Here is a 23897-nt window from a genome sequence, read left to right on the forward strand (position 1 = left end):
GTTGTTTATTATTTGACTTCTAACAATGCCAACGTATGTGGAAAACTATTTTTTTAGTATTTCAGACAAGACGTGTACACTCTCAGAAATAAAGGTACAAAAGCTGTCACTGGGGCGGTACCTTTTCAAAAGGTACACTTTTGTACCTATTAGGTTCAAATATGTACACTTTAAGTACTAATATGTACCTTTAAGGTACCAAAATGGACCCTTTAGGTACAAACATGTACCTTTTGAAAAGGTACCGCCCCAGTGACAGCTTTTGTACCTTTATTTCTGAGAGTGTAGGGTGTTTGTGGATGAAGTATAAAACTATAATCCCAATTTAGCTGGACCACCTGAGTTTAAGAACTGTGCCCAGTAAGATCTTTGAAGCCAAACTGTTTAATTAATGCTTTTTATACTTCACACACTTCTCATTCTTTTTATTCATAAATAATTGTGTATGAAAATTACATTAAAATTAATTCATTACTTAAAATAAAAAATATAAACACACAAACACAAATCGCATGGATTTCGTTCATTTATGTGAAACTCTTTAATCTATCATTCTGAGGATGCATAGAAAAACTAGATGGATTGGACAGGACACTTGACTCTATATCTGTAAAAAGGCTTGGCATAATATCATACTTAGCAAAAAAAAATGCATTTTGCTCAACTGGAATCAACCAAGGCCTCCAACATTTGAACATATATATTTAAATACTGCTGCTCTTATTATTTAATTATTTTACTGTATTTGTTACCTTTGTTACTGAATGTTTCTATTGTTATTTTTGTTTTATGACTCTCTCATGTAGATTAAAATCAATAAACAAATAATAATAAAAAAAAAATACACTAGATGGCCACTTGGTGGCTCTAGACAAAAACAAATGAATGGTTTGTGGCAACTAGACCCTGTAATCTGAATAACATAACAGTTAGAATAAACAGAAATACACACTGCTGCTTTTTTATTCTCTAATGATACAGCAACGTATAGCAACCACATGAATGCAGAAAAAATAACAATAAAAAAGTGCAAGCAACAACATTTTCATGTACCATGCAATACACCAAATCACTGACTTAATACTGACATCAGGTGCTTTAAATTAGGGTGACCATATTTTAGTTTTCAAAAAAGGGGACAGTAGGGGCAGGATGCAAACCTTGTGTTGTCTTGAGGCCAAAACTTTGATGTGATTGATTCCTGAGCCATCTCCATCTGTCATGATATAAGTCACTTTCAATTCATCCCTATATTCATATGAATGACAAATTACACTCACATTGAATACACGACACACAGGTGGAGTAAAGAAGGTTTTCATTTATAAAGCTCTAAAAATTTTACTGACTGGTGTTTTAGTGCATTTTCTGCAAATATGGAAAAAATAAAGGGTCTCAATTAAATATGTGCCGTTTCACATGTTTAGTGCAAATTGTTACATGACTAGAGCAGTTTACTTCCTGTTTGCACCATGAGATGATGATGGCTGCATCAAAGCTCCAAATCAAAAGGCTAGTAATGTATGTTAACATAAAGATATGATAAATATTTTTGGTACACATTATCTTTAAGGTGTCTAGTATTAATTTATGAATTCATAATTATTTAGTTTTGTCGAGTGTGGACATAGAATGAGTAAACATGTTGATGGCAACAATAGTGAACGGTGGGATAATAACTTTTTTTTGTATCTTAGTATACCTATTCAGTGTTGTATAAGGGTTTTTTAATGTATATAATGTAATAGTAACCATAGAATGTGATGAAACTGTTTACAATGGATTAATAACTGGGCTGAGATATATAAGAATTTTGATGACTGCAGAAATAACTTAATTTCAGTATACATATTACCCACCCGGTCACAATTGTGATCAACCATAAAACACACACTTTTCCATAAAATAATATATATATATATATTATTACAAAAAATATATATATATTATTGATTGTTTCAAGGGGTTACTAATGACACATTATTTTGATATTTTCATGTCTGAGAAAAATTTGGGATTAAATGGGTTAAGTTTAGTTTTCATTCCACATTAATTCCACATTCCACATCCATTGGATACAATATTGCACAGTTAATTTTACAGTAACTTGTTGGCAACCGTGCTGCCAGTGCTTTACTATTTTTTAATAAACAGTAGCCAACTGTAATTTTAACTAACAGTAAGATACTGTTAATTTTACAACAACTTGCTGGCAACCAACCTGCCAGTTCTTTACTGTTTTTTAACAGGAAAATTTTTAACAGTGTAATAAAATGTATATGTCATGAATTGCAGTATTTAGCAGAGAATAACTGACTAATTAATCAACAAAGAGCACCTGTCTGTTTTTTTACTTACTAATATAAATGACGAATCCTCAGTGAAGATTTTTAAGATCCTTGTCCTTTCTGAATCAGTTTATGTCACCCCTATAAAAGCAAATCTCTCAGACACACCTAAGCCCTCTCACCCAGAGGTATAAACATTCATAACCTACCAGGAACATTTCATATCTTGCTCAATATGTTGTCAGTGTTTAATCTGTTTAGCAGAGTTCATTCCAATGAACAGCACTTTCTCTGGTGCTTTTGTCATTTAATGCCATCCAAATGTTTGACTGTTGAAATATTGTGACTAAATTTGCGATTTACGTCAGAGGTTTTTAATGATTTAATTAGACGAATCATAAAACCATGTGTAAAAATGAGTGTGATATCCTTGTTCATATATTTTTGAACCTTGACCTAGCAAGGAGAACTAGGACTTCTTATAAAAGCACTGAAGATTATTCTATGTAGCGATTGAACTCCTACAGTGTTTTATAACATAATGCCTTATTTAGCAGTATCTTAATGCCTTAAATGTTAAGGATTTTTTTCCTGAGGAAGATTTATTGTCTGTCCCTTGGTCCTTCATACTAGAAGTATTCGTTTTAATAGTTTTTGAACATTTTAGACCTGATGAATTTGTAATAAGGATGAAGTTCACGTCAGTGAAAATGTCCAAATGTCCTTTATGTCAGAAGAAACACAAGCGTGTAAAGTACAACAGAAAGAGAATGGTGCATCTATTTACTGCCTCGTCACGCTGTTTATGTCCACTTGTTTATGATTCCTCTTCATTTTTAAAAATGATGTATATCTTGCAGTATATGTATATACAAACTTGTCTGGAAAATAAACAGTAGGCTTAAATGCCTCTCTTACACACAAGTCAGGGTGGTCTTTTAAATAAATTCCCTCACAGTGAGCACTGTAATAGAATTGCTTGAAATAAAGAGCATGAATGAATGTGAGATTAGTATTGTACATGAGCTTAAATTAAAACAAATTTTTAAGTAAAACACTTTATTAAGTACAATATAAGACAGACCAAATAATACATAATTCTACTTTCATAAGTTTGACTGTATTTTCTAATGCTCTAGATACATAAATATAGAAAAACTTAACTTAAAAAAACTGAGGAAACCCGTTGCCTAAAAATTATTAAGTACATAATAATTAAAAAAAAAAAAAAAGTTAAGTGAACTTGACAATTCCATTAACTTATTTTTTTTAATTATCATTTACTTAAAAATTTTAAGGCAACGGGTTTCCTCAATTTTTTTAAGTTAAGTCAACTTAGTGTATATATTTCCATAAAGTGTAGAAAGTCCACATCTATGTTAAAGCAACATAGATTTAAGTGCCATCAGTATTAAACTTGACCAAAGAGAGATGGTTGTGGTGAAGCTGCTGGACGTGGGACTGACCGTCATTGGGCTGATTGTGGTTAAAGGGCGTTTGATATTGAAAGGGCACTTTGCCTTGTTACCTGCCTTGTCCACAACAGAAATCTCCACATTTTGGAAACAGCAAGGACCAGTGTATTTCACAGTGGTTGCATTGTAGCCATTTTCATCTACAGTCACATTTAATTCGATAAAAAAGGTGGCGTTGCCTTCACAAGACTCAGTGGCAGAAAAAGAGGGGGAATCAATTCCTGAACCAGCGCCATCTGACATGATATAATTCACTTCCCAGGTTGCATTTCCAGCTGGTGAAGAACAGTCCAAACTCTCATTTACCACACGGCACACTGGTGGAGTAAAATCAGCACCCTAAAGAGAAAGTATACAAGTCATTTCTTTCAGTTAAATGTCACAGTAACTTCATATGTGTTTAACTTGAAGCAGTAAAACTACATAATTTACTATAGGGAATCAGCAGATATACGAGGCACTTACACTTGCCATAACATCTCTTCTTTCTCTCTCTATCTTGTCAGCATCTTTCATTACATTATCCTCAGTGGGGACACTGTGGTACGGAAAAGCCTGTGAGCATCCAATCAGCATGAAGAGAAAGACCATCGTCTTTTGAACCATTCTGTTCAACTGTGAAAAGTTTTAGAAGTAGATTCAGATGAAAGTTTATGATTATATTGATACTGGCATTCCACATGTATTGTTTACATTCAGTACTCTGCTCTGTTTCATGCTCTTTTAAGTTACAAAAGTAAATATGGTGTTAATTTAGAAATGGTGTTATTATTTTAAGCATAAACCTAACAAAATGTTGTCATTAAACACTTAAACAGAAAGAAAGAACAAAAAAAGAACAAGTCTTCATTACTCACATCAGCTTTTTAAGGATGTTTAAATGATTTTGGTGAAATACACAGTTCACATTTATTTATTTATGCACTGGATACACAAAGCAACTGCGAAAATGTCACAATGACAGCAAGAACTTTCACCATAATGGATTTCCCACAAAAGTCTTTCCGGAAGTTATCACTTCCTTAAAACATGCAACTTGTTGAGTTGAGGTCATTCTGGCGAATACGTAATTATGTAATCTGTCTCTCACTCAAGAACCCAGGCAGAAAAAGGCCCACGTATAGCTGCTCTACTACTGTAACATACTGTTCCCCACTTCAGGTGGGCTAATAAATGACTACTCGGAAGAGATTTGAAACAGTTTATAAAAGTTACAGGCTATTTGTTAAGTGATGCAATGATTTAAAATACAGTTGGCCTATAAATAAAGAGTAAAAACATGACACATTTGAAAATTGCACTTTAATATATTTTACAATAACATATAGCAATAAAAGGCATGAGTGCAATATGTTTCTTAATCCTTATTTGTAATATTTACATGTTATATTGGAAAATAATATTTATTAATTGATTCACACAGCATTATTTTTACTTACCTTATTAGCAGCGAAAACGCAGTGATGATAAAAATAGTGAAATCTCACAAATCTCGTCTCAGTTCAGGTCCTTTGTTCCAGATTATTTTGGAGAAATGTGTCAGTTCTAGATATACTGCACTCTCAAACACACCCAATGACTGTCAACACAATCCTGCCAGTCAGTGTAATATATTCATTGTAGAACTTGCACAATATGCTTATCCAGTTCAGACAGAGTGTTTGTTTTAGTGAATAGCATTTCCTTGTCATAGGGTAAACGGTGAAGTATTATAGAGTGATATTGCTAAATGTCAAACTATTCATTTGAACACGGCACTGCAGCCTGTAAAACAAAGTGTGGCTTAACTACATCAATAAACATTTCACTGTTTTTATGTATATAGCTAGTGCAAAACCACAAGATTTTCTATACAAAAAGGGAATTCCTATACAAAGGTACATTCACAGCAATTACAGTAAATAATAATTATGCCTGCATGTTGAAATAATTTGGAGAGAAAATCAATCATACGGAGGTATGGTATAGGATTAAACACAGCAGATTGGTGGTGACTCCTACTACTACTAAACTGTTCAAATTGAACAAAAAATGGTAGCTCTTCATATTTCAACCTGCTGGATAAACTACAACTCTTCCTTTCCCACCACATTCATTATCACATTGTGTTCGTTCGCTTAGGCCTGAGGAGATCTGGTCACCAGATTAAGCCTGATTTCCCAAGGTTTTTTCTCCATTTCTGTCGCATGTCGAGATGAAACTTTATGAAAACTTCATATTACAATTATAGAGACCAAAATGATCACAGTTATCAATATTATCACAGTATTATGTGTGTGTTCAAAAAGTACTCACACAAACTGAAATCATTTCAGTTTTATATCGAAAACCAAAAAATTATGCACTTTTTGTTTGCATAAACATTAAAATGATGGCTGGATTTAAAAAAAGATATTGGTTGGATGACTTACAATGTAACATTTTATCTACTGCATGTTCAAATAAAGTAAAAAAGACTTAAAAAATAGGACTTAAGGTCATCTTTATTTGTAATTTCATAATTACTTCAATCCTTGTCAATGGTTAAAATGTACTGTTATGTAAACTAAAATGCTTTAATGTAATTTCTATTGAAACGTGTGTCAAATTTAAATATATTTGTAACTACATCTTTGTAATGATGAAGCTGCAATGTAGTACATTTAAATTCAATCAAATTACACATTACAATGAAATATGGTAATCAAACAAATGCATTTTTAGAACACCAAAAGTGGCAAAACTTTTGATTTAAAATGTACTTAAAATTTTAATTTGACAATTATTACACACTACACATTTTAAAGTGTATACTTGCGTGTTATGAAACAGTCATGAAAGTGTACTATCTTTAAGTACATATAAATGGCTATTTATTTAATTAATATTATCTTCAAATCTTTTTTGAGGTACACTACAAGTGCACATTCAATACAATTAAGTGCACTTTTTTCACAAGGACTTGACCAGGCTTCATATAAAGTCAGAGAATGTTATTTTATGTGGTAATTAGTGCAAAATTATAGATTTTTCTTTTATGCCAAAAATCATTAGGATATTAAGTAAAGATCATATTCCATATTCATATTCCATATTCCATAAAGATATTTTGTAAATTCCCTACCATAAATATATCAAAACTTAATTTTTGATTAGTAATATGCATGTCTAAGAACATCATTTGGACAACTTTAAAGGTGATTTTCTCAATATTTTTTTTTTTTTTTTTGCACCCTCAGATTCCAGATTTTCTAATTATAGTCTCTCGGCCAAATATTGTCCGATCCTAACAAACCATACATAAATGGAAAGCTTATTCGTTCAGCTTTCAGATGTATAAATCTCAATTTCAAAAAATTGGGTTTTGTGGTCCAGGGTTACATAATTAAATGTGTTAAATTCAGTGCATATCTCTAATAGAACAAGGAAGGAATTCTCTCAGTAACTTACATAAATCATTTTATTGTTACATAGCCCTACCCATAGGAATCAAAATTACAGTTAAAGCCTCCACATGACAGCTAAACCAAAGACTTATCACAATTAACACAAAAGAACGTCATCAGTGGGCTATGTGGATATCTCTTTGGTTTGTGTTGTGTTCATATATTGTGAAATTAAGGAAAATCCTTGAGTCTAGCCCCCGTGTGGACAGTGTTAGTATTGTAATCCTGGAATGCAAGTAAGCATTTGATTCTCCACTAGGGGGAGATAAAACACACAATCATCATGTTTTTAAAAATGAGGAGTTCATGCAACTGGAATGCTTCTTTTTTAAAAACAAACTGAATATCAGGAAATTCGCAAATTAATGTTCGCAACTCAACTTTTTAACTTTTTGGTTATGCTGATAAAACAATTTAAATAAGAATACAAAATATAAGCATTTTCACTAGTAGTCTCAGACATTTGAGTTTAGTGTGAATATATTTTAATTCCAGAGATGGTGGTAATGTTTTAGGCTATGGCACATTTATGCCATGCTCATGCTAAAAGGGAAATACAGCTACTAAAATGACAGCAAAATTCTTTGGTTTCAGTGTATCACATGTTAAACCTCCAGAATGTCTTTTGCACTATATTTGAACTGATCTTTTTTTTTTCTCTCTGTTTTTGAACTATGGTGGGATTATCTGAATTGTAACAAGAGGGATTATTAATTCATAAAAATAAGAAAGCATCTACGTGAGCACATTTACTGCTCTCATAGTGGTGAATCAGCGGGACAAGTGATCTTGAGAGAGTCAGACTGCCCTCTGATGTTTAATTCATCTAAACGAGACAGTTCACCTGTCAAGCATGTCTGGGTCAAGATATAATCTCTAGCCCTGAACATGACACAAAAGAGAATAATCCAATCAGTGTTTTTTTTTTTTTTTCGTTTTTTTTTTTCTTGTTGTTGCCATATCTTAAGAAACGGTGTATTGTGCTTTATATGAAAACCACAAAATAGTGCTTTGAAATAGAGTTCTCTCTCTCTCTCTGCGCATGCGTTGTCGTTTTGTGGAGCTTGTCTGAGGGCATAGTGAGTGTGAGCGCGTGTTTTTGTTTCTTCTTTTTTGGGGGGGTTGTTGGTCATTAAAACATTCTCTCTGCATCCAGAATGAATAACGCGACCGTGATTTTTTTGAATTCGGTGGAAAGGGCGAATGAAGTGGTTGCGCGGGGTATAATCATTGATGAAACGCTTACAACTGTTCTGCCTCTTTTACTACTGTCGAAAAAAATCACAATATCGAATATCCCTCCTTTTCTCAGTGATGATATATTGAAACAAGCACTTTCACGTTATGGAAAGTTGATTTCGCCAATCAAAAAGATCACGATAGGGTGCGAGTCTCCTTTATGGAAACATACTGTTTCATTTAGGAGATTCGCTTTCATGATAGTCAAAGATGATGCTGAACTTGATTTGGCACTCAATTTTCGTGTGGATGATTTTGAATATGTAGTGTTTGTAACTACTGACAGAATGAAATGTTTTGGATGCGGTAAATCGGGACACTTAATCCGTTCATGCCCGGATAAGTCTAGTGCAACTGGAAGTAGTAAGGATAGTGCTGGAGCTGAGAAAAACAATACTGTAAAACCGTCTGAGGTCGTTCTGGCCGAAGCAGTGCTGACCGCGGATAAACCTGATGGGCAAGGGACATCTGTTGTGGGGCCTGTGGAAGCTGGCTCGACCTCAACGGAGTCAATGAATGAAGGTAGGGATATTTCAGAAACTCTTTTAGCTGAAGAAACTACTTTGTTGAGTAGTGATGTAGAAAATGTGAGGGAAGATGATGTGTCTGAGATACAAACAGAGAACAAGATGTTCAAAGTACCAACAAAAAGGAAAAACGTGGAAAACATTAGTAGTGCAAAGTGTTCTAAAAAAAGAGAAGTGTTTGAGGATCAGAAAGAGTCGGACAGTGAAAGTGAAATGTCTGATTCGAGTACAGTGATGTCACAGACTGAAGGAGAAGCTTCTGACATAAGCAGAAGCTATGAGGCTGATGACATAAAACGTTTTCTTAAGGAAGTAAGGCATTTTGTTGTCCAATCCTGTAGCGATTAGAAGGAGGGCAATTGGCTTTTATGAGAAACTGTATAGATCAGATGATATCAATGAGAGTGTCTTCTTCAAGGATTTGCCAAAGGTTTCTGATGAAGCTAATGCAGGGATTTCAGGGCCCTTAGCAAATAGATTGTCAAAAATTATGAATGAGGTGATTCATCCAGACCAAACCTACTGTGTCCCCAAAAGATCAATTTTTGATAATATTTCTCTTATTAGGGATATTTATGATGTCTCTAAGTTGTTAAATAGTGACATTGGAATGATTTCACTGGACCAAGAAAAAGCGTTCGACAGAGTTGAGCACTCATATTTATGGGAAACATTAAAAGCTTTTGGTTTTAGTAAGAGTTTTATCAATAAAATTCAAGTTTTATATAGGGATGTTGAGAGCATACTTAAAATTAATGGTGGCTTATGCACTCCTTTTACTGTTTTTAGAGGTGTGAGGCAGGGATGCCCACTCTCAGGAATGCTATATTCGTTAGCAATAGAACCTTTGTTAGAACAAATAAGAAAGAATGTACAAGGTTTTATTTTGTCTAATGTTGGAAAAAGTATAAGCCTTTCTGCATATGCTGATGATGTTGTAGTGTTTGTTAGTCAACAGAGTGATGTACAGGTTTTAATGAGTGTACTTGACGATTTTAATAAATTAATTGGGCAAAAAGTGAAGCTTTACTAATAGGAGATTGGAAACGAGATCTTTTTCCTTCTTCTTGGTTTAGTTTGGAAGAGAGGAGGTTTTAAATATTTGGGGTTTTCTAGGAGATGAAGCAACTGTACAAAAAATTGGGAAGGACTCCTTGAAAAGTCAAAGGTCGACTTGAAAAATGGAAGTGGTTAATCCCAAATATGTCATATAGAGGTCAAACCTTAGTTATTAATAATTTAGTAGCATCTTATTTATGGCATAAGTTGGCCTGCATAGATCCTCCTCTACGTTTGTTAGCAGAGATTCAAGCAATTTTAGTTGATTTTTCTGGGATAAGTTACATTGGGTTCCTCAGAGTGTATTGTTTTTACCTAAAGAAGAAGGAGGACAAGGATTAATACATCTTCAAAGCAGAACAGCAGCTTTTGGTTTTAGTAAGAGTTTTATCAATAAAATTAAAGTTTTATATAGGGATGTTGAGAGCATACTTAAAATTAATGGTGGCTTATGCACTCCTTTTACTGTTTTTAGAGGTGTGAGGCAGGGATGCCCACTCTCAGGAATGCTATATTCGTTAGCAATAGAACCTTTGTTAGAACAAATAAGAAAGAATGTACAAGGTTTTATTTTGTCTAATGTTGGAAAAAGTATAAGCCTTTCTGCATATGCTGATGATGTTGTAGTGTTTGTTAGTCAACAGAGTGATGTACAGGTTTTAATGAGTGTACTTGACGATTTTAATAAATTAATTGGGCAAAAAGTGAAGCTTTACTAATAGGAGATTGGAAACGAGATCTTTTTTCCCTTCTTCTTGGTTTAGTTTGGAAGAGAGGAGGTTTTAAATATTTGGGTTTTTTTCTAGGAGATGAAGCAACTGTACAAAAAAATTGGGAAGGACTCCTTGAAAAAGTCAAAGGTCGACTTGAAAAATGGAAGTGGTTAATCCCAAATATGTCATATAGAGGTCAAACCTCAGTTATTAATAATTTAGTAGCATCTTATTTATGGCATAAGTTGGCCTGCATAGATCCTCCTCTACGTTTGTTAGCAGAGATTCAAGCAATTTTAGTTAATTTTAATTTTAATTTTTTCTGGGATAAGTTACATTGGGTTCCTCAGAGTGTATTGTTTTTACCTAAAGAAGAAGGAGGACAAGGATTAATACATCTTCAAAGCAGAACAGCAGCTTTTCGTTTACAGTTTTTGCAAAGAATTCTTAATGGTTCAGTAACTTCCAGTTGGAAAGTAGTTGCATGTAAAATTTTACAAAAACCTGGAAATTTGAAAATGGACAGAAATCTTTTTTTTATGGACTTTTCAAAGCTGAATATCAATGGAATGCCTATTTTTTTATAGAAATGTTTTTAAAGTGTGGAACATGTTCAAAGTGCAAAGAGAAGAAAATTTTAACTCTTCATTGGCTACTTGAAGAGCCGCTAATATATGGAGCACATACTTTGATTTAACAAATGACTGTAATATTCCTGGACTTACGGGAAAACTTGTGGCTTACAAAATATGTACAATGGAAAGTCTAGTTCAGTTGTCTGGACCAGATTTTGAAAATATGGAGAGAGTTGCTTTAAGTTTGAAAATTAAGTCAAGAAGATTTGTTTTTCAGTTATTAGAAAAATGGAAAAAAAAACTTACGTTTGATTTTGAAACTGTTATCTGATTATTGTGAAAGTAAAAATATCCCTAATGAAAAAGATGTTTTATTAGATTTTTTTCTTTTACCTGTTTTGGATGATGTTTCAGGAATGTTTTCAAGTGCAGGTAAATCTCTTTATAGAGCTTGTGTGTTGGTTTTTAACAAAAAGGTGCTTGATAAGAGGGTTATATAAACCAGAATGGAGATCATTGTATAAGCCGCCTTTAAGTAAAAGAGTTGGGGACATACAATGGAGACTTTTACATGGTGCAATAGCAGTTAATGCTTTTATTTCAGTTTTAAATCCTAATGTCACTACAGAATGCCCTTTTTGCTTAGAGCGAGAAACTGTTTTTCATGCTTATATGGATTGTTTTAGACTGAAAAGGTTGTTTAGTCTAGTACAAAATGTTTTTTATAGTTTTAATGAATCTTTTTCTATAAATGTATTTATTGTTGGCTTTAACTATGTTAGGAAAAAGAGATTTATTTGTCAATGTTAGAATTTTGTTATAGGTCAAGCAAAGCTGGCAATTTATATGAGTAGGAAAAATAAGATAGAAATGGGTTCAGATCAAGATATTAATGCAATGTTTTTAGCTACAGTTAAATCTAGAATACTCATTGATTTTCATTTTTATAGTTCCATGGATGATCTTATTACATTTGAAATGAAATGGTGTAAAAATGAGGCTCTGTGCTCTGTTGTTGATGGGGACTTATTTTTTCCCCCCTCTACTAATATAGTCAACTGTTAAAAGGTATATTGAAAAATTGTTGGATTTTTTTTTTTTGTTTTTTTTTGTTGAATTTTTATTTATTTATTTTTGTGGCATTGAAAGGTTAATATTTAATTGTTTGGAAAAGTGCTTTTATGTAAAGAATTGTAATAAAGTGTTTTTTTTTTTTTCAAAATTCAAATTGTCTGTCTGTCTGTCCGTCCGTCCATATATATATATATATATATATATATATATATATATATATATATATATATTGAGAGAGTAGGTGAAACTGAATATTACCAGTATATGATCAGTATAAATTTGTATATTTAATTTCCAGAAATAAAACTTAATAATCAGACAAAATGTAAGATGAATTAAAATTACCATAATAAATACAATACAAATTATATATTAAAATATTACATTTTTTTCCATTTTTTCCTTACAGAACAATAAAATATTTCTTGAGGATCTTAATTTTAAGGTAAAACTGAATTTTCTTTGTAACAGGTTGCATGCAATCTGTTGGACACTGCTGTTATAATTATTATTATTTTTTAGCAATTATAATATTAAAAATATTTTTGAATCATACAATATCAGTGGATCAGATTATTGTTATTAATGATAATATTTTGAAAGGTCATGACCTTGGCAGTGGCACAGGCCAAAATCTTGATTTTAGGGGCGGATACGGACTTGATGTGTTCATATATACTATTTGTGAAATATGCATGATTGTTTTCAATAAGAGAAATGCATCAAATGAATTATGATATCTACTATAGCAGGCTTTAACGCTATATGAGGTATAAATCTGATCAAACTGATAATTATAGTAGTGCGGTGCCCTATAACAGAAGACATGCATGGTTACAAGATATGTGCACATACGGCATTGAATATATATGACTGAGCATCAATAAGGAATAGATCCTGTCTTCTTTACAAGATCTAATTTCCCTTATTTGTTATTTATACCCTGTTACCCCTTTCCTTACCCTTTCAGTCTCTCTTTCTCCCTTTAGATCCCTCTCTGCTCCTATGTTTTCCCTAACATTTGATAGATCGCAATTAGATATCCTTGAAAAATCCAGAAAGAGTTGTTACTCAATCCTGCAGTTTTACATTTCGGTTTTGTCGTCAGTCAGTGGCATCCCCTCTTCTCCCCTCACCCTGAGTTCACCGTGTCTGACGCACACATACTCCCGTTTTTTTCTCCTCTTTCATTTTCCGTTACTGAGCTTTCTCTTCCTCCCTGACTGAGTGTAGCTCTTTATCCATAAATTATACATCAGGTGAAGGTGACAGACAGAGAGAAGATTTCACGCTATAATCATCAAATCTGCTTAAATATGAAGGGTAGGATAAACCAAGCAGAGTAGATATGTTGGGAAATACATTTCAGTGTACTGATCAGATCTAGAAAGATTAACATTGAAATAAGTCAGGGACAACAAATGTGGGCATATAAGCAGTCTATAATAAGGTCACCATGGTTTATGTCCCATACAAATCTGCGGTGAGATTGCACCTGAAGTTACTGAACTTTTTTATTTTTTTATAAATGCCACTACCGCCACAGCACATAACCTGGCATAATCATAAAAATGAACTGCATTTCAGGAATCAAGTCAAATGTATTTAAAGGTACATATATTTCAATGTAATTTTCACTTATGAAACTTTTTTTGCTTAAACATGGTAAAAGCTTACTTAAAAGTAAGATTTCACATCACTCCAACAACAGAATCACAAGAAATAGAGGTTGATTGTTGTGGCATCAGATAAGAACAGATCCAGGTTTAGATTACAGGATTACTGTTACAGCAGAGATCACAAACACCTGTGGATTATTGTTGATGTTTGTTCTACAATAATAAGATTCAATCATGTAAAATAAATTAAAATGATTTAGTCAATTCACCTTTATTTCTTTATCACTTTATACAATACAGATTGTGTCAAAGCAGCTACACAGAGATAGTGTGTTCTTCAGAACACCTCTTTGCCAATTTCAGTTTCAATTCTGCACTTTATTTAAAAATCATTAATTTACAGATTCCAAATCAGTTAAAACCTTTACATTCACATTTCATATAAATCCTTAGTTGTTTTTTTTTTTTACTGCTAACACGAAAACCCCTTATCTTACCAATCCAATGCACTTTAGAATGCAGCCTGCAACTCAGACAGAAAAGGGCAAACGAAAGATAAGGAGAGAGGTATCGGATGGATAGAGTGTCACCTCCTGAATGTTAGAAGGCCAAAAAGCAGACACGGTATCCTTCAGTCTTTCTTTGCCCTCCTGGATAAAACAAACCTGGGAAGAGAGAAGGGTGACAAACTGTGGACTTTTACAGAGGAGCAGAAGCTAGAGACCGACAGAGAGAGCGAGGTGTCAGTATAGACTAAAAGATGTGGAAAAACTTTTTTAATTGATTTCTTTTGTTTTTTAAAGAACAATTACCACATTTGCCAGATCTTCCTAATTCAGCTTAAGTTCCTGAATACAGTTCTGAGAAATTCACTGGAGAGAAACAATTGTAATTGCACGGAAGAAACTTCAGATAGGCCCGCACTGGGAGGGGTAAAACAGGTGTTGTCTTACTGTGAGAGAGAGAGAGAGAGAGAGAAAGAAGAGGAAGAGAAAGAGAAAGAGAGAGCGTGCCATTGTTGCAGGGATGTTCATGATCATTCGAGAAGGATCAGCAGGAGGAGCAGGTAGTACCGGCGGCATGAGTGCTCCACCGGAGAGAACAGCCAAACAGGTAGAGTAGTGCATGCATGTGCTTCCATGTGCATTTTATAGACATTTGTCTTTAAAATATGAATATAATCTGCTTAAAAGGTAAAGTGAGTCATTTTTGTAATGCTAAAATACATTCCTTTATCCCAGCTTAATATGCACAGACAACTATACATAAACCATTGTTAGATTGATTTCCATGAAAAACATAAACTCTGTGGCACGATCAGAACATTGCCCTGTTTGTTTGAGCACTCTGACCACTCTGGCAAAATCAATAACATAAGTTTGGGGGCGGGGCTACCTGTTTGTCGGACCAATAGAAGACGGAGGGATTGTTCAGTAAACCTTTTTGAAAAAAGAAAAAAAAAAGATGTTGTGAAGCATGCTTTTTATATTGTCTAGATTAAAACAATATGGTCAAATTTGATTGGCACAAGGGCCAGTCACACTACACTTTTTTTGTTCCGACGACTGAAGATCAGTGTAGCCTCTTAGCTGAATTAAACTGTAAATCTGCAGGATTAGAGTGTTGCAGTAAAGTGAAGTAGGTCTATAACATATTTTTTTACATTTTGGATGTATTATATGTAGAATTCTGTTTTTTAAAAAGAAAAAAAATCATCTTCCGACCATTGCAATGTTTGTAGAAATATTGTGTGCACAAAGTCTAGAGTGACTAACAAATCTTGATATTTTTTTTTTTTTTTCTCTTAAAATTAACACACACTCTAATCACACTTTATGTGTCCTTCACTCCCATTATGCAGATTGTAATTGCAATTATGGTTATAATTAGCTATGTAAATGTCCCTGGTTGCTGATTAATCATCAGCTTAGTTTAGGATGTCTAACCTCCTGTGTCTTCTGACAGGTCCAGGCCGCAATCAAGAAGAAGGTGGAGAAACAGAAGAAGCAAGTTGAAATGGGTGTGGTGGAGGTATTTAACAGTAATACAAAACCTAAAATGGGACAGAAAAAGAATCAGCCCATCCATCCACCCAGAAGAAGTGGAGATGGTGAGGAGGAAGAAGAGGAGGAGCCTGTCGAGGCTGGGGAACCAAAGGAGAAAGAAGAGCTCGACCTCAGACCTATGGTGGATTCTGTTTTTGGCCAAGTAAGACTACACAAGATCACCCCCTGCTGGCGATCATTCATATCCCATACACATATTGCCATATCGTGCTCTTTTAGCTACAGCAGTCTATCTGTGGTCCACTTCAGTTTTCACATTCTTTGTTGTGTTGCTAGAACCAGAACTGCTAAATAGGACTGGAGTGGCTATATACATCAAACCATTACAACTTTGAAGGCCCTAGCAGGTCTTTAGTCTGATGGGTATTCCTTGTCTGTGCTCTGTTAGGTAACATTGTTGATACATGATACGGACGGTGCCTTGTTGAGGTGCCGCCAACTCACTTCTTTTCTATTCTAATTGACACTCACCGTAACAGTAACTGTTGAATGCAAACTTGTAAACCTTGAAGCTCAGAGTCAGACCCAACATTTATTTTGATTAAATGGTAACATAACCATCATGATATGTGGTTAGCTGTATATTTCACCTGTACTGTACCCTTGGTTGAATCTAACTGTTGATGCAATGTAAAAAAAAATTCAAAAACATAGCATCATGTTATCTAAGAGTAGTTTAACTGATTTTATTTGTCAAAATATTTTTTATAAATAAATAAAAATAAATACTATTTTAAAATGTTATTTTAAAGTAAATGGAGTCTCTTGGTAAACTTATTAAGTATGCACAGAAATCACTAACCGCAGCAATTTCTACTTGACCTGACCCTTAAAACTGACTTTTGTTAGAAAGTTTACTCAGGGTTCAGTTTCACTGGAGCAAAAACACTCAGGTTGATTAAGTCCCAGTGTTATTTAGTGTTATTCATGTACAATTATAGTTTTATTAATATATTGAATTTTTTTTTTCTTTTTAGCTTTCATTTTAATTTTACTTACATTTTTAGCTACTTAGTAATTAGGTTTTATCAATATTATTATTTTTTTTATCAAACATTACTAATTTAAGTTTTAGTTGCAGCTTAAGTACAGTTTTAGTTTTTTTTATTTCCAGTTAAACTTTTTTTCAGTTAGTTACAGCATTTCTAATTCTTGTTTACTGCTTGTTTAATTTTATTTTTATTTTTTGGTTAATGATAATAACCCTGTTCAGTCACGTTTTTACTTGACTGAAACCGGTTCGTTACCATATGAAGTACTTTTTTTTTTTTTGCCTGGCAAAACATGTTTCTACATATACTTTTTGCATATGTTCTGGGAAGGTACTTGCATCCCAGAGTGAGTGACTTCATTAGCAGATAGGTGCTTAGGTGTCTGTGAGGCATGAGATGACAGGTTAAGGAGCTGTCCTAACAAGCACATCTGTCCCCTCGTGGTTCACCCGCTCATGACCCGGTTTTAGCCTTGTGGTGTTGCATTCCCACACTAGGATAACCTTGCATCCAGTGCTAATCACTTGATATTGAGCTTGAATCACCAGCGGTGAGCACACTAGAAACCCAATCTTGCCCACTCACCTTTCTGGAAGAGGGATCATTGCTTGTTATTGTCATAATTATTTAATTGGCTCGGAAACATAGATAGCTACACACTAATTTAGGATTATGCATTCACTGAGTCATTGCCTAAGCTGTGAAGTAACATATTTTCTTGCTTTACTTACATGCAGTCAAAAGTACTAAAAAACAATGATCTACGATAGGCTATTGGTATTTTTAGTTTGTTCAGTAATTATCATTAGACCATTCACTGAAACTCTGTCCATTAGTTTAAGTCACCTGAGAATGGGTATTGTTAGATAAAAGAGTTAACACACAGTTTAGGTTGACTAGTCTGATATCTGATTATCTTTAAGTCAATAAATAAAGCAGGGGATTTGAACTGGATATGTGTGAGGTAGGCTACTCTCCACTTAAATGGGTGGGCAATCCAAAGACAGTGTTTTATTTCTAAATCGAATTAATAATAAATTAAATCCCCGCTACACATATGGCAGTCTTCAAAAACAAGGATCTCAAACTACGGAGAGTTTGATAGCTAGGTTTTGTTTTCCATCTTGGGCCAATTGAACCATGGCAAAAAAAAAAATTAAGAGTTTTTTTTAATTATAGTTTCTATATAGCTATTAATGCAGCTTTAGAGATAGTGTAGTCTAAGAAAGGGGCTTTCAAACCTTTTGCTCAATTTATAACGTGAGGAATAAAAAATTTGTACTATTAGTATTTTAAATATTAAAAACATGTTTGATATTTTATATAATATAAATCAAAAATTCTGTAGACCGGCAGTACCTCCTAGTGGCCACTACTTTAAGATCCTTGTACTAAAACAAACCACTTTGTGTATATCTGCATCTCTGTGTAGTGGTTTTTAAAATTTTTTTATCTCTAATGTCAAAGCAAAACCTCACTGATTATAACAGCATAACCTGAAAGGATTATTTTTACTTCTGTCCTGTCATGTCTCGCTGTCACTACACACACACACACACACACACACACACACACACACACAGAGAGAGAGAACACTGTATGACTGCTTTTACTCATTCAGTCTGCATGTGCAGCAGCTGGTGAACACAAACACATCTGGGACTCCAGTCCCACAATGCTCTGCTGCTCATAGAGCGACCTCATCTGACTTGACTCTAATCTGTTGACCCAAACATGCAGACTCAAACTAATTCCTCCTCGTACACACCACACTTGCTTCATGATGGTTATTATTGTACACTATATTATTATACAATAAACAGTAGCATTTGCTCATCTTTTTTAAAACAACAAACCTGGCACAGAAACACATTATAATACTCAAACGTGTATGTGTGTGGATTAGAGTAGATTATAGTTCTGACAGGCTGGTGACACAGGGCTGGGTCACTGGGTTTTACTAAAAAATGAGTACGGATTAAAGAACGGTTCTCTGTTCATCTGCCCAAAGGTGTGTTCTGATTAGACTGGATTATCACACGCACACGCACACACACACACACACACACACACACAATTTTAACCTCAGTGTTGAAAAGACATAGACAGTCTCTTTTACTAATCTCTTATATTCTTCCTTTTTCTTTCTCTGTCATCTTCTAATGTTACAAGCTAAGCAATCTTTCTTAGTGGTCTACCTATATAATGGCTATAAAATCTGAAACAACTAACAAAAATGCTAACACATTTTTATCGCAAATTATAGTTTGACCACAACAATTTGAGTAAATAGTTCATCTGAAAAATTAGCATGAATTTCAGAATATTTTACTATTTGGTTTGAATTATTTTGCTTTAATAGTGGACTCCACAGGTTTGGCTAAATGATCATGTTCTCCAGCATGATTTTGAAGAAGAACATATGTCTTTGCATGAAAAGTGTCACAAATTGAATTGATGAGTGATCTAGTACAGTACACAATTGTTTACTTCACTTCCATTTCATTTTCTCTTACTTTTACTTTATTTCCACTACAATTTTTTCTTCATTTTGTATAATGTTTCTTTGTTTAAAAGTTTATCTTGAAACTTTGTTTTGACTTTTTTATTTATTAAAGTCAACACTATTATTTAATTTTTTTTATTACATTTAGAATCCCAGATTTTTAATCTGGTCTCAGACATTAAAGCATTTATAAACTATTTTTTACATTTAATTATTTAATGGTAATTTAGCGTTGAGCAATACAAAGTGAAATAAATGTGCACATATTTTGCACCATATGTACTCCAAACTCTCTGAAAAAGAAAAACATTCGTTATTGAAAAATTGCAAAATGGCAGAATATCACCCGATTAATTAACCATTGCTCTTTCCTGCACTTATTATGTATTTCTCCTCGAATCCCCTTGTGCTCTTTATTTCTCTCTTTCTGTACATCATCCCATGGCTCTCCGTCATTAATCTGAACTAGGGGGATTAAAAAAAGCTTCTCGTTTTCTCATCTAATTCTCACCCTCCCCTTACCTCCCCCTCCTGCTCTGCATCTCTCTCTTTCAGCCTGCAAACGAAATCATTTGCATGGGACTGCAATCTGTGAGGAAAGTGAGTGGATAGGGAAGAGAGGGAGAGACATGGAGATTGAGATGTAAAGATGGCAAGAATAGTTAAAAGTATGCTTGTTTTATGAAACGTTAGTGTTATTTGTGCTTTGCTTTATGAGAGGGTCCGAGATGAGGTTTATAGATACATTTGTTAGGTTGGTTTTAGTAAATAATCAAAGTGGACTTTAAGTAGCTTAATATGGAAGCAGGTGAGTGTTGTATTGTCAGTCCGCTAGATAAATTGATTATATAAAAAGGGCAGAAAGAGGAGAGGTGGGAAACGGCTTCACTGAGGACTAAAGCATGGGAAACTGCACCAAGCCATCCATGAAAAACAAAATTAAGAAGGTAAGAGAAACGTATTTAAAGGTCAGGGCCTGTGTATCGGTGGACTGTGTGTTTGTGGTAATTGTTATATTGAAAAGAGTGTGACAGGAATCATACTTTATACTTTAGATATATTGTAAAGAAAGTAATCGGTATTTCAATAATATTATAATACTTCAGTAGTTTAAGGACATGTCAAACAAATTGACTAAACTGTGCTTAATTAGATTATGTCTCAAGTAAAATGTGGCCCCACCCTAAGGGTGTGGCTGAGGGTAAAGGGGCTGGGCCAGAGGCACCAGGGCCCCGCCCACCCGGAGAAGCAGATGGAGAAAATGAAGTAACTTCTGAGTTTAAGGGGCCTCTGAATGCACTAGTCCAAAACTGCACCATGCTACATAACATCGTTGGACCAGCATGCATCTTCCTAAGACAGGGCTTCGCAAAGTCACAGCTCGTATGTACTATGAAAAATTAAATCACAGTGTCTCAGCATCTACATTCTCCCCTTGCATTAAGCCAAAAGATCACATCATCTCAGCCATTTCAGCAGTTTTCTCATGATCATTGTGAATCATCTACATTTCACTCCCTCCAGTTTCTTGTAAAAGATCATGTGAGCAGCTGAAAGAAATTTAATTCTTTATGCAACTTTAAAGTGGTAAAAAAGAGAAGCTGTTTGTAGGTTTGTTAGGTTAAAACATATTTGTTTGGCAGCCATACAAACTATGCTACCTCTCAGTAGTTTGGGAACTTTCAGATTTTTGAATGTTTTGAAAGAAGTCTCTTATGCTCACCAAGGCCACATTTATTTGACTGAAAATACAGTAAATTATACAGTAAAATTGTAAAAGGAATTGTCTTAAGTGTCACATGATCTTTCACGTGATCTTAATATACTTATTTATTGCTCAAGAAACATTTATTATCAATGTTGAAAACAGTTTTCATAAATTTTTTATCCTTTTTTTTCAGGAGTGTTTATGTGTGTGTGTGTGTGTGTGTGTGTGTACTGATACACATGCATTTATATAAAACAGTTGCTTCTGGTCCTTAAATCTGATTGGCTTTCATTTTTACATAAATATATCTGTTATGGTGAATGACAGTGGAATATTATTTCACCCATATTTTTCACAAAAGTTATTAGACACACACACACACACACACACACACATATATATATATATATATATATATATATATATATATATATATATATATATATATATATATATATATATTTTATCCATATATATAAAAATAGTCTCTTGTTGAGATGGATGACACATTTTACAATGCTTTTGTTAAACAGTTATGTGAGGATACTCGGTTAACTAAAGGATTTAGCACTAGATTTGTGGCATATGTAATCCACTGTTTTATGCCAATGTTTGTGTGTACTATATGGTATTGGGTATTATACACAAAGCTGTTAATGGAAAAGAGAATCATCCGTGGGATTTTCTCATATGGCTCTCCATTTAACCTATCCGCTCTCTGGACAATGTGTTGCGTCTTTCTCTGGGTCCTCCTCAAGTTAAACTCCCCAAATCTTCTTATCTTTTAGATGTTGCCAGGCAACTTTCACTGTGTAATCTAGTGACTACCCATGTCACGACATTATTACACACTGGAACCAGTCCTCAAACTCGCATTTTGTCCAGTTTTGTCATTTCCCCATACCCACCCGTATGTTTAGTTTGAGTCTGCTTGATGATTCAGAGAGAGATATCGTCAAAGAGAGACATGTCTTCAAATGCATCAGTGTTTAACATCTTACTATGTGTCTTGATTTAACAGGACAGGGAGCTGCGGCCAGAGGAGATAGAAGGTATTCACAGAAATCACACACCTCACATAAGATTTAGATTGTAAAACATTCTGTTCATGCATTTCATCACCTCTTGCCTTGTGTTCATGCAGAACTAAGAGAAGCCTTTAAGGAGTTTGATAGGAACAAAGGCTACATCAACTGCAGGGACCTGGGCGAATGCATGCGGACGATGGGATACATGCCGACAGAGATGGAACTCATCGAACTGAGTCAACAAATAAGTGAGTTACTTCACTCAGAGAGCATTTATGATATGCTTGCCTTCATGAAAACATTTTTATAGTTCAAACTTCTTAGACCATAATACCTGGGATTTTGAAAATTTAGGATTTTGAAAAATATCTATATATACAAATATTAAATAATTGTATTAAATTAAAGATATATTCCTGTATTTTTTAGGTGGGGGTAAAATCGACTTTGAGGACTTTGTGGAGCTCATGGGCCCCAAAATGCTGGCTGAGACTGCAGACATGATCGGAGTCAAGGAGCTCAGAGATGCCTTTAAAGAGGTAAACACACTCACTTACACATGTACCACTGTGTTGACTGCAGCCATCAGTGTCCTTACCAGCAATTTCCCGCTGTGCAGTTTGACTCCAATGGTGATGGGCAAATCAGCATCACAGAACTGAGAGAAGCCATGAAAAAGCTAATGGGGGAGCAGCTGAATTCCAGGGATATTGATGATATACTTCGTGATGCCGATCTCAATGGGGACGGACTTGTTGATTTTGAAGGTAAAGGAATGATGGACAAATAATGACAACTAAGGCTGATTTTACACGGGGCAACATTTTGAGCAATTTTCTTGGGCACTTTTCCATTGAGAATGGGTGAGAAATTTCTATGTGGATAATTTAGCTCGGTCGTGTCTCACCTTGTTGACCGTTGATGGCAACATTGCTCAAAACATTCCCCCATGTATCATCAGCCTAATGCTTTTCTTAACATTTTTAGTTTACCTCACTGAATGTTCTTCTGTTTTCTTTTTGTTTTGTTCTTCCTCACTCAATCTTCCAGAGTTTGTGAGGATGATGTCACGCTGAGAAGCCACACAGAAAGACTATATTTTCATCACGAGACTCTAAGAGGGACACATGGTGCAGCTATCTGAATGTTTTCGATATGCCTCCATAGATACCATTTGTAAATTATTCTTCATTTGATTTATTAAGTAAACATCATTAAGAGCAGTTTCTCATTTCAGTAGAGTAATGTTGTAAATGTACTGTTTTATTGGTATTTTCAAAGATATATTTGTCTGATTACGAGTGAATTGAATTTGTATAGTGTGCTTCATTTTTAAAAATAAAATAAAATCATTTGATTACAGTGGTTTGTTAATTACCTGTTTATGTCTCTTCTTATCATAGTGAGCAGTCTATTTAATTCCCCATGAACTCAATTAAAACTTTTTGGGGTTTGTTTTGGTTTGCAAAGTTTTTCTTACAGAAATGGTAATGTAACGTGTCTAGTTTATGCCATTGGTATCATCTGATGAAGGGCTGTTGAATTGCAGTGACAGACTTTCTTTTGTTTGGGCACAACAAACAACGTTGGGGAACAAATGTTG

At 34.2% G+C, this 23897-nt stretch overlaps 2 protein-coding genes across 3 annotated transcripts; one reads left to right on the top strand and one right to left on the bottom strand.

Annotated features, from left to right (window-relative positions):
* Window positions 1-3572: 3572 nt before the first annotated feature.
* si:ch211-113d11.6 (uncharacterized) lies at window positions 3573-5334 on the bottom strand. Of its 2 annotated transcripts, none has more exons than XM_058798769.1 (3): window positions 5203-5334; window positions 4229-4378; window positions 3573-4102 (listed from the first exon to the last, which is right to left on the bottom strand). In XM_058798769.1, the coding sequence occupies exons 2-3, from the start codon at window positions 4367-4369 to the stop codon at window positions 3668-3670; spliced, it is 576 nt and encodes a 191-aa protein (XP_058654752.1). In that variant the 5' UTR covers window positions 4370-4378; window positions 5203-5334; the 3' UTR covers window positions 3573-3667. The 2 variants fall into 2 exon arrangements, with proteins under 2 accessions (XP_058654752.1, XP_058654753.1); XM_058798770.1 differs by lacking the exon at window positions 5203-5334 and adding an exon at window positions 4621-4698.
* A 3409-nt stretch (window positions 5335-8743) lies between these two features.
* cabp2b (calcium binding protein 2b) lies at window positions 8744-23613 on the top strand. The gene is made up of 7 exons (XM_058798293.1): window positions 8744-8949; window positions 15960-16202; window positions 22288-22318; window positions 22411-22542; window positions 22724-22833; window positions 22914-23061; window positions 23345-23613. Exons 1-7 carry the CDS (start codon window positions 8944-8946, stop codon window positions 23368-23370), a joined length of 696 nt encoding a protein of 231 aa, XP_058654276.1. The 5' UTR covers window positions 8744-8943; the 3' UTR covers window positions 23371-23613.
* Window positions 23614-23897: the final 284 nt, after the last annotated feature.

Source organism: Onychostoma macrolepis, chromosome 14, assembly GCF_012432095.1.
Source record: "Onychostoma macrolepis isolate SWU-2019 chromosome 14, ASM1243209v1, whole genome shotgun sequence".
Lineage (NCBI taxonomy): Eukaryota > Metazoa > Chordata > Actinopteri > Cypriniformes > Cyprinidae > Onychostoma > Onychostoma macrolepis.